This window comes from Nicotiana tabacum, chromosome 23 (genome assembly GCF_000715075.1).
Source record: "Nicotiana tabacum cultivar K326 chromosome 23, ASM71507v2, whole genome shotgun sequence".
Lineage (NCBI taxonomy): Eukaryota > Viridiplantae > Streptophyta > Magnoliopsida > Solanales > Solanaceae > Nicotiana > Nicotiana tabacum.
Window position 1 is genome coordinate 117,942,593 of NC_134102.1, and position 16,704 is coordinate 117,959,296.

The 16,704-nt window shown below is 39.1% G+C and overlaps 2 protein-coding genes across 10 annotated transcripts; one reads left to right on the forward strand and one right to left on the reverse strand.

Annotated features, from left to right (window-relative positions):
- Positions 1 to 4,164: 4,164 nt before the first annotated feature.
- LOC107828500 (importin subunit alpha-1a) lies at positions 4,165 to 8,933 on the reverse strand. 9 transcript variants are annotated; one of them, XM_016655824.2, is made up of 9 exons: positions 8,914 to 8,933; positions 8,195 to 8,376; positions 7,808 to 7,939; positions 7,541 to 7,720; positions 7,231 to 7,460; positions 7,068 to 7,098; positions 6,169 to 6,306; positions 4,895 to 5,019; positions 4,165 to 4,807 (listed from the first exon to the last, which is right to left on the reverse strand). In XM_016655824.2, exons 2-9 carry the CDS (start codon positions 8,345 to 8,347, stop codon positions 4,426 to 4,428), a joined length of 1,371 nt encoding a protein of 456 aa, XP_016511310.1. In that variant the 5' UTR covers positions 8,348 to 8,376; positions 8,914 to 8,933; the 3' UTR covers positions 4,165 to 4,425. The 9 variants fall into 9 exon arrangements, with proteins under 9 accessions (XP_016511310.1, XP_016511309.1, XP_016511315.1 ...); XM_016655823.2 differs by lacking the exon at positions 8,914 to 8,933 and adding an exon at positions 8,501 to 8,902; XM_016655829.2 differs by lacking the exon at positions 8,914 to 8,933 and adding an exon at positions 8,025 to 8,089 and having other exon boundaries at positions 8,195 to 8,901.
- A 3,737-nt stretch (positions 8,934 to 12,670) lies between these two features.
- LOC142177349 (uncharacterized) lies at positions 12,671 to 13,471 on the forward strand. The gene has a single exon (XM_075245824.1). It carries the CDS (start codon positions 12,671 to 12,673, stop codon positions 13,469 to 13,471), a length of 801 nt encoding a protein of 266 aa, XP_075101925.1.
- The last annotated feature ends 3,233 nt before the right edge of the window (positions 13,472 to 16,704 follow it).

The following is a 16,704-nucleotide window of genomic DNA, read 5'->3' on the forward strand; positions in this document are numbered from 1 at the left end:
CTTCCTATCAAGTGTCATGTCCTCGGAAATCTGGAGCCTCGCCATATCCTGCCTGATCACCTCTCACCAATATTTCTTAGGCCGCCCTTTACCTCTTCTCGTTCCCTCCACAACCAGCTGCTCACACCTCCGTACCGGAGCATCTAGGCTTCTCCTCTGAACATGTACGAACCATCTAAGCCTCCGTATCATCAATGGGAGCCACGTGCATCTTCTCCCGAATATCATCATTCCTAATCTTATCTATCCTAGTGTGCCCACACATCCACCTCAATATCCTCATTTCTGCTACTTTCATCTTCTAGATATGTGAGTTCTTAACGGGCCAACACTCAGCCCCATACATCATGGTCGGTCTAACCACTGCTTTATAGAACTTACCTTTGAGTATCGGTGGCACTCTCTTGTCACACAGGACTCCAGATGCTAACCTTCACTTCATCCATCCTACCCCAATACGGTGTGTGACATCCTCGTCGATCTCCCATCCCCCCTGGATAACCGAACCAAGGTACTTGAAGCTGCCTCTACTCGGGATGACCTGTGATTCAAGTCTCACATCCACGCCCACTTCCACCAACTCAACCCTGAACTTACACTCTATGTATTCCGTCTTCGTCCTGCTCAGCTTGAAACTCTTAGACTCAAGAGCATGTCACCAAACCTCCAGCCTCTCGTTAACACCGGCTCACGACTCATCAATCAGAACTATGTCATCGGCGAATATCATGCACCATGGCATCTCCCCTTGAATATGGTGTGTCAACGCGTCCATCACTAGGGCGAATAAGAACGGACTGAGCGTAGAACCTTGGTGTAACCCCATTATAACCGGATTTGCTCAGAGTCGCCTCCTACTATTCTAACTCGAGTCTTAGCCCCATCATACATATCCTTAATTGCCATAATATAGGGAACCGACACACATTTTGCCTCCAGGCATCTCCATAGAACTTTTCTAGGTACCTTGTCATACGCTTTCTCTAGGTCAATAAACACCATGTGCAAATCCTTCTTCTCTCTGTACAGTTCCACCAACCACCTAACAAGGTATATAGCTTCTGTAGTCGAACGACCCAGCATGAACCCGAACTGGTTGTCGGATACAGACACTGTCATCCTCGCTTCAACCACCTGCTCCCACACTTTCATGGTATGACTCAGTAATTTGATACCCCTATAATTGTTACAACTATGGATATCACCTTTGTTCTTATACAATGGAACCACCGTACTCCACCTTCACTCATCTGGCATCCTTTTGGCCTTAAAAATAACATTAAACAACCTAGTCAACTAGTCCAAACCTGCTCTCCCCACACACTTCCAAATTTTCACTGGAATCTCGTATGGCCCGGTCGCTCTATCCCTGCTCATCTTACGCATAACTCGCACTACCTCCTCGACCTCGATACTTCTGCAGTACCGAAAGTCACGGTGACTCTCGGAATGCTCCAATTCGCCTAGCACAATATCTCGATCCCCTTCTTCATTCAGAAGGTTATGAAAGTAAGTCTGCCATCTCCTCTTAATCCGGGCATCTTCCATCAATACTCTACCATCTTCGTCCTTGATGCATCTCACTTGGTCCAAATCCCGAGCCTTTCTCTCTCTCAACTTGGCCAGCCGGAATAACTTCTTCTCCCCACCTTTTCCCCCAGTTCCTCGTACATACGACCATAAGCCGCAGTCTTAGCCTCTGTGACCGCCAGCTTAGCCTCCTTCCTAGCTACCTTATACCTCTCCATGCACGCTCGCCTATCATCCTCTCCATGCATGCTCGCCTATCATCCTCTCCTATGCTCACCACTAACTTCAGGTACGCTGTCTTCTTCGCTTTCACTTTACCTTGGACCACTTCATTCCACCACCAGTCTCCTTTGTGCCCACTAGAGACGCACGTCGAGACCCTTAACATCTCTCTCGCAGCCTCCATAATATAGTTTGTTGTCGCTGACCACATAGTGCTCGCGTCACCACTACTCTTCCACGCTCCCATAGCCGACAACCGCCTCTCCAACTCTTGGGCTTTATCCTTAGTTAAGGATCCCCATCTGCTTCTCGGTCTTCCTCGCGCATACCTTTTCCTCATCTTTAACATAATACCAACGTCCATCACCAAGAGCATATGTTGCGTCGTGAGTATCTCACCCGGAATCACCTTGCAATCCTTGAACAACTCTCTGTCACACCTCCTGAGGAGAAGATAGTCAATCTGAGTCTTCGCCGTCACATTTTGAAAAGTAACCAAATGCCCCTCCCTCTTTGGAAAGTTAGAGTTCGCAATCACCAACCCAAAAGATTTAGCGAAGTCCAACAACGATGTACCTCCTCCGTTCCTCTCCCCAAAATCGAAGCCTCCATGCACCTCGCCATAACCACCTACGGTCAACCCAATATGCCCATTGAAATCCCCTCTTATGAATAGCTTCTCAGCAGGCGGAACCTGGCGCACAATCTCATTTAACCCCTCCCAGAAGCGCCGTTTAACCTCCTCATCTAGGCCCACATGCGGCGCATAGGCGCTAACGACGTTTAGGTGCACTCTTCAACCACCAACTTAATAATCATCAATCTATCATTCATTTGTCTAACCCCAACCACAGACTCTCTAAGTTCCCTATCCACCAAGATGCCCACTCCATTCTTACCTTTCTGGACTCCTAAGTACCAAAGTTTATACCCGTCTGCGTCCTTCGCCCTCGACCCTATCCACCTTGTCTCTTGGACACACGCTATATTGACTCTGCTCTTCCGGAGGATCTTCGCCAACTCTATAAACTTACCCATCAAAGTACCTACGTTCCATGAGCCAATTCTCAACCTACAGACACCTTTGTTCCCTTTACCTCCCTTGCATCCCTCCCCACACCCTAACCCATGCCCTACCTCCCGCCCCACCTCCCGCCCCACCTCCCGCCTCACTCATATATAAGTGGTATATAAAATGTAGCGAACCTAGTCAAAATTTTTAGTTTAGCAGTTAAGATTATACATGAAAAGACACAAATGACCATTGATTTAGTGAGTCTTTAAGGGCTTATAGCTTCTAAAGACAAAGAAAAGTTAACAGTTTGTTCGTTCAGTTTTCTCATTCAAGGGACGCAAATGATGTTTAGTAAAGATGGTCTAAGGCTAATATAGGTGCAAATTACCACTTATTCACTCTTGCTTTAGTCATGTACTCGTTCTAACGTCTAGCTTCATTGTATTACCGGCTAAACCGTTAATAAAATTGGGCAAACCAAAATCCGAACTGATAATCCAATTGTCAAATAACACAAAATTGTTATTTAACCATTACCCAATAACCCGATATTAATAATCCAATAAGCTTTTATTGATTTCGGGCTATCGATTTTACCCGATATATGCTCAGCCTTAGAGCAGAGGTCCCGAGAAACATCCAAAAAGAATAACACAGTTCTACATTTAGAAACAACTTAGCATTTCCTAGAAAGCTATGATAACCACATGTTTACGGCCACAAGTCTCAAATTTTAAATCAATGGTTTCAATAGTTTCATGATTTTCTTAAACTCCATTTTGATTTAAACCGTCACTTAAATTAAAACTGGGTAGTAGATTAACAAATCAAAACAGCACCAGACAAGCATGAGTTGGTACCTGTGGCATTGTAGTACGTGTTGCGGGAGGATTTATCAAAACGGGTTCACAGTATAGTGAATTAAGGAAAACTAAGAAACTAAAGCAATACAAAGATAAGGCACAAAAACGGACCCCAATAAAACTAAGGCTGGAACAAGAAAGGCATTAAATGCGAATAAATTCACTTTTTCGTCCATTCAAGCCAAAATGCACACATGATGACATGAATAGTCACAAAACGAACCCTTAGAGCGCAAAACAAACAATTTAAGATTCCAATGGGACCCTTGCAGCTGGTAAGCATGTTCACCATGAGGTGACTGGTTCTCATTTATAAGATGGTAGAAGTAGAAATGTATAAATATAATAATGGAGAAATTTGTCAAAAAGTTATTCCTTTCGATTTTACTCCATCACTGTCATGTCAAGACCAGGTAATCCCTCCCCCCTTTTACGCCATCTCTGTCATATGAAGATGGAAATTATGTCAAGAACAGGTTATTAAGTCATATGAAGGAAAGTATGTTGTTAGATGCTGAAAATTTATGACAGAAATTAAGGTAAGGAAATTACTATTGGCAATAGATTGTGCAAGAATATTAAACACAACTTACAACCAACAAATCTGTCCGTATGGAGCGGACAAAACTCCCAGATACTAATATTGACAAACATTCACAATGCCCTTAAAACTAATCCTGACTAGATATTTATAGAATACATATTGTTTAAAATAACAAGAAAAATGTAAAGCCTAATCAGATAGTAGGTTGGAATATTTGGTAACTGCTGGAGAGAATTAATGAGGCAGTTTCTTCATGCTGGAGGGAAGTTGGACTTGGTCAAAGCTGCACAAATCTTACTTCCTCTTTCACGTCTTCTTCTAAAATAAGTCTTCAAAGGTGGGATTGTATCATATGTCAAGACACATTTGCATGAGGTTGCGTTGGCAGGCCAGTATTTACTCAATATTTCATAAGCCTGGAGTCCCATGGTCAAAGAACAACACATGCCGTTAAGATTTTTCAATCCCCCAGCCTCTTCGATCCGCTTAGCATAAATATTAGTGCAGTCAGGTCCCTTGTGCTTTTCCCCATACATGTTTTCTACTCCTTTTAGACTGATGGTGCAAATTATTTTATTACCAAAAACGTTAAGATAATGACACAGAGGACCTATGCAGCAATCCACCAATTCACTAAAGCCAAAAGCACGAAAAAAACATCAGAGTTGGTAAAAATATCAGTATACCAGAGAGATGAACCGAGAAAAAGAGGTCTCAGACTTGATGTATGACTCATCACTGATACTGATAATAGCATTTGAAATTGCAGCAGCAGCAACGTCCATTTGTCTAGCCTTAGCCAGTTGGCGTAGACGGTCTATTAATCCAGCAGCATCAACTACAGCCTGCTCAAAAATTACCGACAACTATTTAGATAAATGGCTACGTAGAGAAGGTTTCATCAACTGAAAAGTCGATCATTAAAAGAAAAAAAATTGTGGGTGGGGGTGGGGGTGAGGGCTATGACAAAACATATCCACAACTCAAAAATCCAATTTCTATTTCCAACTACACCAACTATTTCACTCTCATATCCAGCTACTTGAGAGTTCTTTCTATTTTGCATCCCTAATGTATGCACTATTTTTTATTCACACCCTTATCCTTTTATTTTTTATGATTTACCCCCTAACCTTTTCATTTCTTTTAAGGGAAATAGCAGCTTTTGTCCCTGTGTTATTGCCTAATTCCAGTTGTTGTCCCTGTGTTATTTGGTTAGCACATTTAACCTTTAAGTAAACAAAATGACCGCTTATATTTGGTTTACTAACGGAGACTAACAGTTCAAACAAAATGTCTACTACTGGTAACGGCAGTTTGGGTATTACCGCTAGAACATTTTTAAAAAGACCCAATTATACGAAGAAGAAACAATTAGAACTCTTTCCATGGTTATCTTCCCTCACAACCATATACCAGCCCTCCTGTCTTCTTCCATTTGGATGCGAGTTAATTCTGATCCATTGATTCTTAACGCGATGCTTAATTCTACTAGTCTTTCTTCTAGCTAAGCAGCATTCACAGTATCAGCTCAATGACATCCACTTAGCAGTTAAAAATGGAAAGATTTTATGGTTAATAAGAGTTTCACTAGACAATGCCTTGACACATCTAAACTAGAGCAGAAAAAGAAAGAGTTCTAATAAAACACAAATCTTTCAGCATAGAAAGAATCAATCTTTATAACCAAAAAAATAGCAAACTCCGAAAATGGGCACTTTAAAAATGAAAACTTGTAGAACACCAACACAAACAGGCAATGGATTTCAGCCAGTGTTATCAAAGGCGAAAAGCGCAAAAAAGCTTTACGGTCCTTTTGGGGCTTTAAGCGCAACTAAAGCGTGAGCTTTAACGAAAAAGGCGCAACTGAAGAAAAAGTAAAAATATGTATATGTAGTCCAAGACTAATAATTATAAGCATGAATAACAAATATATGGACAAAGAAATTAAAAAAAAATTACGATAAAGCGAAATATCAATTCAGCCAACATACCTTTGCCCGTTGACTCCTCCCAAGAGTAATATATGCTATACACAGGCATACCAACCTTTCCTCTTTTCGTCTATCTAACAAGTCCGACAGGCAATGAAGGACGTCACGGCCATAAATGCTACGGGCTTTCATCAGTTCCTTACAAAATTCAGATCTTCACTTGGTTAGTAGGGAAAAAGGCATGTTTTACAGTCTAATTTGCAAGGAAGAAGAATGCCCATTGACAGCAAATGCTCTCTATGTGAAGAGCAACCCAAGGACACAAACAACCTATTTCTACATTGCAAAATCACTGCTCAATTGTGGGATATGTTTTTCATCATTTTGGGCTTAAACTGGACAATGCCTAGAGATATTTAGTTCGGAAGTTTACAAACACATCTTTGAGTGCTGAAGATGCTTTTCAACCTAAATCCAGACGACTCCAAGTTTTTCTTTCTTTTTTTTTTCTTTTAATCAAGGACATGTTTCTTATTACCAACTTACATGCATAGATATTTTGTCCCAAGATCAAATCAAGATCTAAAAAGGCTAAGTTAGTGAATACCAATTAGAAAAAAAATAAAACATAATGTAGCCAAAAAATGCAGCCTAGATGGCCAGTGCTGGAAGGTGGACTTGCCCATGACTTGAAGATGGCAAAGAACCTATTTTCACATCAAATGGTGGGCAGCTTTACCAAATGGGTGGGTTCTTCGGAGGCTATTAGAAATTAAGCAGTAAACACATCAAATTTGACATTGAATCAGGAACATGCTGAATTATAATCTCACTACATATTGTTTAAGATGTTTCTACCTTTCAATCATTTTATCTTATCTTAATTTGTTCCTTTTTTCATTGATTAGTTCATCAAAGTGTTTGGGTTCAACCACAAAAGCTCCTAAAGACCCGCATACCTCTTTCTGGCTGTCATCTCCTCGGCAAGTACTTGAAAGGATATGGATGGCAGGGGCGATTACAGAAGGAGAAAGATCGAATGGCGTATATATCAGATACAATCGTAGTAAGCTAGCTATGAAAAAGTAGGTTAAATGAGGAAAATAAAAACACTCCACTCACTCTAAGAGCTTAAGCAGCACCGGAAAAAAATACGCCTCAAAGACGTCCCTAATAATATCACTCTGGCTCACAACAGAATGACTGATGCTACTTTTGCTATTGCAATATGCCCTTAAGTTCACATCAATACCACCAGAGAGGTAATAAAGTGCCCAGCATGCGTTTCTCAGCACCTCTCGATCATCATTTGAAGCAACAAGGAAACAAAGAGATTGGATTGCTGGTTTCACCTGACAATTGAATTGTAATCAGTATTGTTTTGCACCAAATAATTGCAGACGCAGAAAAATTTCAACAGTAATTAACAGACCTTCACAAAAGGCACTTTTGGTGTGCCTCTAGAAAGCACTGATATAGTCTGCGTGGCTTTTCTCAGCAATAAAATGTTGCAACAGGTTAAAATATGCAGTAAATTATCCAAAGCCATGCACATAAGAACATAACCACGACCTACAGGGGAGAGAGCAACAATTCCCAGTTTCTCCATCGCCTATAGTTGGAAGGAAAAAACAATCAGTCTGCTAATAAGCATATCTTCAGTCTATACAAAAGAGGGGTATGCCAATTTAAAACATACCTGCTCACAAACATTTTCAGCTGGAAAACGCAGAAGATTTAAAAGAATTACCACCAAGTTTCTATCAATCACCAAATCAATTACCTCCCTCATATCAGGAATACTGTCCATGACAGCGTTAGCAGCTTCAAGCTATGACCCAGAAACCATAAGAATAAAGCAGGTGTGAAGCTACAACCAGAAGACACTTTAAGGTGATCAACACATAACTCTCTACCTTGAGCACAAATGAATCCTCTCCCCGTAGAATTTCGTCAAGTAGAGGAACAACTATACCAGACTCTAGAGCATGTACTAGAAAAGTGACATCTGTTAATAAAAATTTGAAAGTGATATGCGAGTTTAATAAAATCAGCAAAAGCGAAGCTGGAGCAGTCTTAGCCATACCGTCATTGAACAATATCGGAGTTTTTGGATTGCCCACATCTTCTTCTCCTCCTCCTGAGACTCAAGACCTTCAACTATTGATGAAAGTTTTTGCTGGAAACCAACAAAGTTGACAGGAAGACCCTCCTCGGCACCACTTGTTAGCATAGACATCTTGGTAAAATTCCTTTAAAAAGTGAAAACTGCAAGAAAGATAATAGGTAGTATTACGGAAAGAGTACCCTTGAAGGGAAGGGAAGTGAGGAAGATAATTGAATGGATATAACTAACGGAAAACAAGAAGAAGCAAAGAGTTAACAGTACTACCGGAAAACACCTAAACGGAGCAAACAGCTACAAACACAACACTAAAACGAATGCAGGGATGGGCTGATTAAAATGTCAAAAACAACAACTAAGAACCCCTAAGAACACTGACACCCAAAAGGACTTGCAACGATGAATTATACTATTAAAATTCTTAGGTCAAATCGACGTTTGACGAAACTCAGGACACTGTTAAGGCATGGGTCCTTCGACTCAACCCTAAGAACCCCTTGGACTGAAGACTTCAGCGATGGATTTAATGGGTTTTGGTCGAAATAGGTTGATAGCGAAATTAGGACAAATTAGCAGAGAAAGAAGAAGAAGAAGAAAAATAGCGCAGTAACAGAAGAAAAATAGTGCAGTAACAGAAGAAAAAAGATGGCTATCCAGAGCAGAGAAGAAGAACATCATACCTGGAACTTAGCCTCAAGAAAAAAGAAGAGCTTCTTCAAAACCAGGGTGTTTAAAGGTCGGGTTGGTAGGCGGTGGACCAAAAAAAATCTGCGTTAGCGGGTTGTTAGCGGGCCGTATTATTTTGGATTTTTTTTGTCCGTCCGGATTCGGACTTAGAGGGTTATTAGCGGACTGTTAGCGGGTTGTTAGAGGGCTGTTAGCAGGTTGTTAGCGGGCCATGAATTTTTTTTTTTAAGTAAATTTTATTTTTCTTATTCAATGTTATTGATACTTAACTACTTAAGTGTTTGTAAACTTTTAAGACTTAGAATTAAACTTTGAAGTTTAAAATTTGAAATTTAAAATTTGAATTTTATAATGTTAAAATTAAAATTTGAAAGTAAGTGGCTACAAAAAATTATTTAATAAGACCTATATGTAAGGATCAAGCTCCGAAGACTTTCATTTGATATTTTTATTGAATAATATATAATATTTCAAATTAAGTTGCAAGTTCTTTTTTGATTTTGTTATTTTTGAACTTGCAAATTAAAATTTTACAACAATTATAAAAAAATAAATAGTACATCACATGCTTTGCATCATTTTTGTAAGTTCATCCATGTCAACATGAGGTTTTTGGTTTTCGGTATTGGTTGAATCGGAACCATAAACCATTATATCTCCAATTTCTTGGTCCTCCGCTTCATCTACCTCGTCACGCCCTTGATTTCGTCGTTCTGATCTTATCCAATCTCTGAAGCACACTAGAATTTCCAAAGCGTTGTTACCCAATGAATAACGGGTATCTCCTAGTTGCTGCCTTGCTTGGCTAAATGCGCTCTCTAATGCGACTGTTGAAATCGTCACATTTAGCACGTCTCGAGCCATGGCCGAAAGAACAGAAAATTGATTTGAGTTGCTCCTCCACCAACCCAATGGTAGAAATTCCTTTGTGCGGGGCTCTGCTGACTTTTGCAAGTAGAATTGAAGTTCATTGTTATTCCTGCTACTGGTTTGTTGATGGCTTGATGCTCCCCTATTGTAGACCAAATCAAATAATCTTCAACACCATCATTATCATCCAAAGCACTGGTCCCAGATATTGAAACTGAACTTGAAGGAATATTTGCATCTACAGCAGAAGAAGCATCAACAATGTTAGCATAATAATTATATAATGTTTCTAAATGTTTGTGTAGATAAGAAATACAAGTGTCAATATGAGGAGTTTAAGTTGGTCCATAAAAAAAATAAAAAAAAGTTAATAAACGGGCTGAACCGGGCTGTAGCTCGTTAACGGATTAACCAGCTGAACCGGATTGTAGCCCGTTAATAACCCGTTAATGGGCTTAGCGGATTCCGGTGCACCGCTATCAAAAAATTATTCGTTTGAAACCTGCTCCCTACCCAACCCGTCCCAGCCCGCCCCCAAGTTATAGTACCGGGCTGAATCGGGCTGGACCAAACTGAACCGGGCTGTAAACGGGTTAGCCCGGCCCGATTAACAGGTATATTCAAAACCCTAGGTCAAGTCGGGGACAGCCAGGGACTTTTGTAGTCCAAGAGTTTCCAATAAAATATTAAACTTTTCAAATAATTACTTCAGGTCCTCACCTTATATTTTAAAGACAATTTTACTTTTTGTTCTAATGGTCTTTAAAAGCTGTTAGAACCTCCTACCCTAACTTTCCACTTTGAGGAATTGGGAAGCGGAAAGTTAGGTAAGGGATTCTAGAGAGAGACAGGGGCAGCAACTTCTCTCTAACTTTATCTTTTTTTTTTCGATATTCCCAATTTGCATTCTAAAAGCAACAAACGGTCACTTAGGGTAAATGCCCCCAATTCCACCTCCGAGAAAGGTCTCGGACCCCACCGGCACCGCCGGAACCCTCCAACAGGCAATATGTTATTTTTCCCCCACTGATTCACCCTAATGCCCCTACTCCACAAATGTTCCGCCACCAAATCGGAGGCCCCATGATTACTGAAAACAATCATCTTGGTGATAATCCACTAAAGTATGCATCTGCTATTGGAGGTGCCGTTAGTATTTCAAAGAAGAATGTCTATTTCAAGCACATGCCATATGAGATTTTATCAGGAAAGGCAGTAGTCAGTTTCACAAAAGAAGAACATGAGATTTTGGCAGAGACTTGTCGTCTAACTATTGTGGGAAATTCTCTAGAACCAGACCAATCATCGAAATAATTCGTTCTGAGTTTATTAGAACGATTCCGCTCAAAGGTGCTGTCAAAATCGGTGTGTATAATTTGAAGAATATTTTCATCAATTTAGAAGAAAGTAGTGGAATTAACAAGGAGCAAGATACCTCAACTATGGAGGTGGAGATTAGAGATGAAGAAGGATGGACCACTGTAGGCAAAAATAATGGGAGGAAGATGTGCAGAAATAACAACAAAAATCTTCTTCTTTCAAGGGAGCTAGCAGAAATTCAAAATCTTCCAAAAAAAAAAATACATAAAGGGTCATATGAAAATAATGCTACTAATCCAGAATCACAAGGGAAAGAACAAATTTTGACTACTGATATAATCAAGCAACCCCCGGTACTTACGGAAGAAGTAAGGAGCCCGAATGATCAAATGAAAGGCACTTCTACTAGGAAGGTCAGAAGGCATAGGAAGTCCTCCTTTTGAGAAAGTGGTTCCTCCTTATGAGAAAAAGAAGAAGCAATCTGGAAGTGAAAAGTGCAAGAGTATAAGACTATAATCAATCCCAACAATGGAATGTTGAAACATACGACCTTGTCAAGACAAGAGTGAATGGTTAAAAAAACTTGTCTATACAAGCTTCCTCCATGATTGTGAGGCCTCCAGAAGATCCGGATGGGAACCAAGGTTTAGCTAATAACACGAAAGTTTACAATTCGATTGTTCTCACTGGTGATTCCTCTAGAATTAGAGTTGAGGAGCATTATAAGTTTAATGATGTAAATATGGAGAATGCCCGTATTAAGTCTGGTTCACGGCTTGATGACAATGAAGTGGATAAATACTCCCACTTTGAATCTGAATCATAAGAAGAGGTAGAAGAGACTCAGTTCCAAAAGGTGCAAGCCTCCTTATCTGAAAATGAAGTTGATGTCATAGTCAAAAATTGCATGGAAGTAGATCCTGGAGCTGACTTGAATTTAACTCAAGAGCATAACAAGATTGCTGAGGTCAACAATCTATCTCCCAGGGGTCTAGAAAGAGGGAAGACTAGTTGGTCCAACTCTCAAAAGACTATCTCTATCAAAACTCAAAACATAGTTCCCTGCATAAATCTTTCAAATGATTGACACTCTTTCGTGGAATATAAGGAGTATTAGAACTCAAAATGCCTTTGATTGACTCAAAACTCTCAAAGACCAATATAAAATCTCCCTCATTTGCCTGCAAAAACCTAAAGTGAGAGTGGGTTATATGAACTGTTACATGAGACAACTCAATATGAATGGATGCTACTCAAATGTTAACAATAAAATTTGGTCTTCTGGTCCAGTGATTTTGTTGTTGATATTGTCAAAGACACTGATTAACTAGTAGCTTGCAAAATATCTCATATTTGTACAAATACTCAATTCCACTGTTCATTTGTTTATGCTAAATATAGGACAATTTTGAGGAAGGATCTTTGGACTGACCTGCTCAATCTATCCAACACTCTTACAGGTTATTGGGCTATGATGGGTGATTTTAATGTTATCACAGCTCCAGAGGAAAAAAGAGGAGGCAATTTCTATAGAATCAACAAGAGTTTTGACTTTCTAGAATGCCTAAGGGAATGTGGTATGCAAGGTATCTTGGCAATGTGATTACATGGTGTAATAACATGGGAGCTCCCAATACTATATGGAAGAGACTTGATATGATGGTTTATAACTCACAATGGTATGAATTGTATGGTAGGACTACTGTTACCCACCCTGCTAATACATATTCTGATCATGTGCCACTTCTTATCCAATTCAGCTTTATTAAAAAGGTTAATGTAAGGTACTTTAATTTTCTCAATTTCTGGCCGGATCATGAGGATTTCTCTAATGTCGTCAAAAGTATATGGGAAGAGGATATCCAAGGTAATCCTCTTTGGTCCTTATACCAGAAGCTTAAAAGGACTGCCTCCAAACTCAGTTCCTGGTCAAGAGAAGCTTATGGAGACATTCATGAAGAACCTAGAAGACTCGAGCGAGAAATTTCTAACCTTGAAATGATTCTGATGAATGATAACAGCGGGGGCAATAGAACCAAGTTGTACAAATCAAAGGCTGAATATATTAGATATCTCAAAATTCAGGATTTTATATTGAGACAGAAAGCTAGAGTTAAATGGCTCTCTGAAGGTGATTCTAATACTTCTTACTTTCATAATGTGATCAAGGATAAAAGAAGGAAATTGGGCATCAACAAGATTCAGAATGAATATTTACAATGGGTGGAAGGAACTAAAGAAGTCTCTGAAGTTGCATCGAGATATTTCCAGGGAATTTTTAGTCAGAAACCTGAGTATAATGACTACTCTAAATTGAATATTATTGACCCAGTTGTTTCAGAGGATATTAATAAAAATTGATTGCTTTTCCCACAGAGGAAGAGTTGAAAACATGAGTTTTCTCTATAGGCTCAAATAGTTCTCCTGGCCCTGATGGATTCACTGCTAAATTCTTCCAATCTTGTTGGTCTATTGTTTCCCCTGATATTATCCGCTCTTTCAAATCTATTTTTTGTGGTGCTAACATTTCTAAGTGGTTTACTCATACTTGTATAATTATGCTTCCTAAAGTCCCTTTTCCCCAATATTTTAATGATATTAGACCTATTAGTCTTTGCAATATGATAAGTAAGATTTTTGCTAAACTCCTTAACTCTAGACTAAGTTTTATTTTACATGACTTGATCAGTTGTAATCAGAATGGTTTTGTAAAGGGCAGATCTATCAGTGAAAATATCTTACTCACCCAAGAAATCATTCAAGATATAGGGAACCCAAATGAGGAAGGAAATGTTGCTTTAAAATTAGATATGGTCAAGGCATATGATAGGGTGTCATGGCCATATATTTGTATCCTTATGAGAAAACTTGGATTATGTGAAATTTGGATTGACATAATCTTTAGACACATTTTCAATAATTGGTATTCCCTTATTGTCAATGGTACTAGACAAGCCTTCTTCAAGTCTGAAAGAGGGTTAAGACAAGGAGACCCTATCTCCCCTTCTCTTTTTGTTATTTGTGCTGAATTTCTCTTTAAAAAAATTAAAGTATATAACTACTCTTGAGGAGTTCAAAAGCTTTCACATGAATAGAAATGGTCCTTTAATAAATCATCTTGCCTTTGCTGATGATGTCATTCTTTTTTCTAGTGGTTGCAGGAACTCTCTACTGATGTTGATATACGCATTATCAGTGTATCAAAAGGTCTCAGGAGAACTAATCAACAAGTCAAAGTCTTGCTTTATTCTAGCCCCTAATGCACAGGTGGAGGAAATTTCAAGGGTGAAAAATATTACTGAGATAGAACACAAAAGTCTTCCTATCAAATACCTGGGTTGCCCGTTGTATGTTGGAAGGAAGAAGATTTCTATTTTCTCTGAGATTATCACTAGGATCCTGAATAAGATCTCATGGTGGCATTCTAAGTTTCTATCCTCTGGGGGTAGAGCGGAGTTAATTAGACATGTCTTATTAGCATTGTCTACACATCTACTAGCTGATATTCATCCTTCAAAGGGTATTCTCAACCAAATATAGAGGATGCTTACCAGGTTTTTTTGGGGAGGGTCGACTGAGAAGAAAAGATATCACTGGGCTTCCTGGGATAACCTGTGTTTTCCATATGAGGAAGGGGTGCCAAATTCAGGAAACTTAATGACATCTGCAATGCATTCACTGCAAAATAGTGGTGGAACTTTAGAACTGGTCAATCATTATGAAAGAGGTTCCTAATGGCCAAATATTGTGAGAGAGTTCATCCACTTATAAAACAGTGGTACTCCGAGCAGTCCCAGTCATGGAATGCAATGTGTAAAATTAAAAAGCTTGTGGATAAGAAAATTCTTTGGAAAATTGGTTTTGGAAATGTTGCTTTCTGGTTTGACAATTGGTCCGAGTTAGTTCCATTATACAACTTTCTTCCGGAAGGTTACAAACCTAAGAATATTACTCTCTCTAGTATATTGCTTAACAATCACATAAACTGGAGAGGATTAGATCTTTTTCTTCCGCAACATGTGGTGGATAAAGTGATATTTTCCCGATAGCACTAAGATCCACAATTTCTGATAGTCTAGTTTGGACAACGGATAATAGTGGTTCTTTTTCAATTGCTTCAACTTGGCAATTATTTAGAAAGAAAAGGCATAAGTCATGGATTAATACTATGAATTGGCAGAAATGTGACCCATTCAAGATGAATTTTATTGTATGGAGATCTCTGAGAGATAAGATTCCCACAAATGCTAAAGTAGCTAAGATGGGCATCCCTACTTCCTCCAACTGTTGTTATTGTAGATTTTCAAGTTTAGAAACTATTGACCATCTTTTCTGCAGTGGCCTCTTTGCGCGGGAGCTATGGAGAATCTTGTGTGGTCCATTGGGCATTGCATATTCAAACATCTCTTTCCGGCAACTCATCATCAACTAGTGGAGATGTGTAAAGTCACAATTCATGTCTATGCATTCATTGTTAAATGCCTTCCTATTATCACATCTTGGGAGATTTGGAGAGTTAGATGTAGCGCCAAGTATGACTCTACCACGACTAGTATGAGAATAATAATTTCTCTGATTGCTTTTTCAATGTCCCAACTTGTCAATCTTCAATTCCAGCAAATTCAGTTGGTTCCCAACTGGAAGAAGATTAGTCAGCTTTTGAGAAGTACTATCCATTTTGAGAAATCCATTATTGTTAAATGGATTAAACCGAAGTCATCATATGTTAAATTAAATTCTAATGGTAGTTGCAAAGAAGGAAAGTCTGGAGCTGGGGGTGTGATAAGGGATAAAGAGGGTTGCTTTATCTTTGCCTACTCTTTAGTACTTGGTTCAGGAACTAGCAACTGGAAAGAAGCAGTTGCTCTTCACTACGACATCAAATGGTGTCTATTTAATGGTTATCATCTTATTAGTGCTGAAAGCAACTCTAAATTATTAGTGGATTATGTTAATGGCCGTAATACAATTCCCTGGAATATTGAAAAGGAGGTAGAAGAACTTAAAAAGTTCATGGATCAGTTGAGATTCTCTCTTAATCACTGTTATAGAGAGGGAAATCAAGTTGCAGACAAACTTACATTCATTAGTCACTCTATCCCTCATTCCTAACTGTTTTGAGTGTTTTCTGACCTTCCTCCTCAAATCAAGGGCCTCATGAATATGGATAGATGGGAATTGCCGGTATTTCGAAGGACTAGACTAAACAAAACATGCATTACCTTTGATCCTCCTTGACAATGCAGCCTTTAACAGTAGGGATAGACTTCATGGTAGTACTTTTTTTGAATAGGTTGGATCTACTTCTTCCAAGCACATAACTTGTGTAATGTTTCTCATATGTATTTACTTCTCATTTGTAAAAGTTGGCATCTGCTGTCATACAAGGGTGATCTAGGGAGTTAGCTAGGTTATCTATACTCCCTCAGCTCAATGTATATATATATATATATATATATATATATATATATATATATATCCCGCCTTGTCACGCCGCATGTGCAAATATCAATAGTAACAATAGCACGGCAGAAACCTCGCGCATTACAACAGGTATAACAACAACAACGACAATAAATCCGGATTCACGTCAC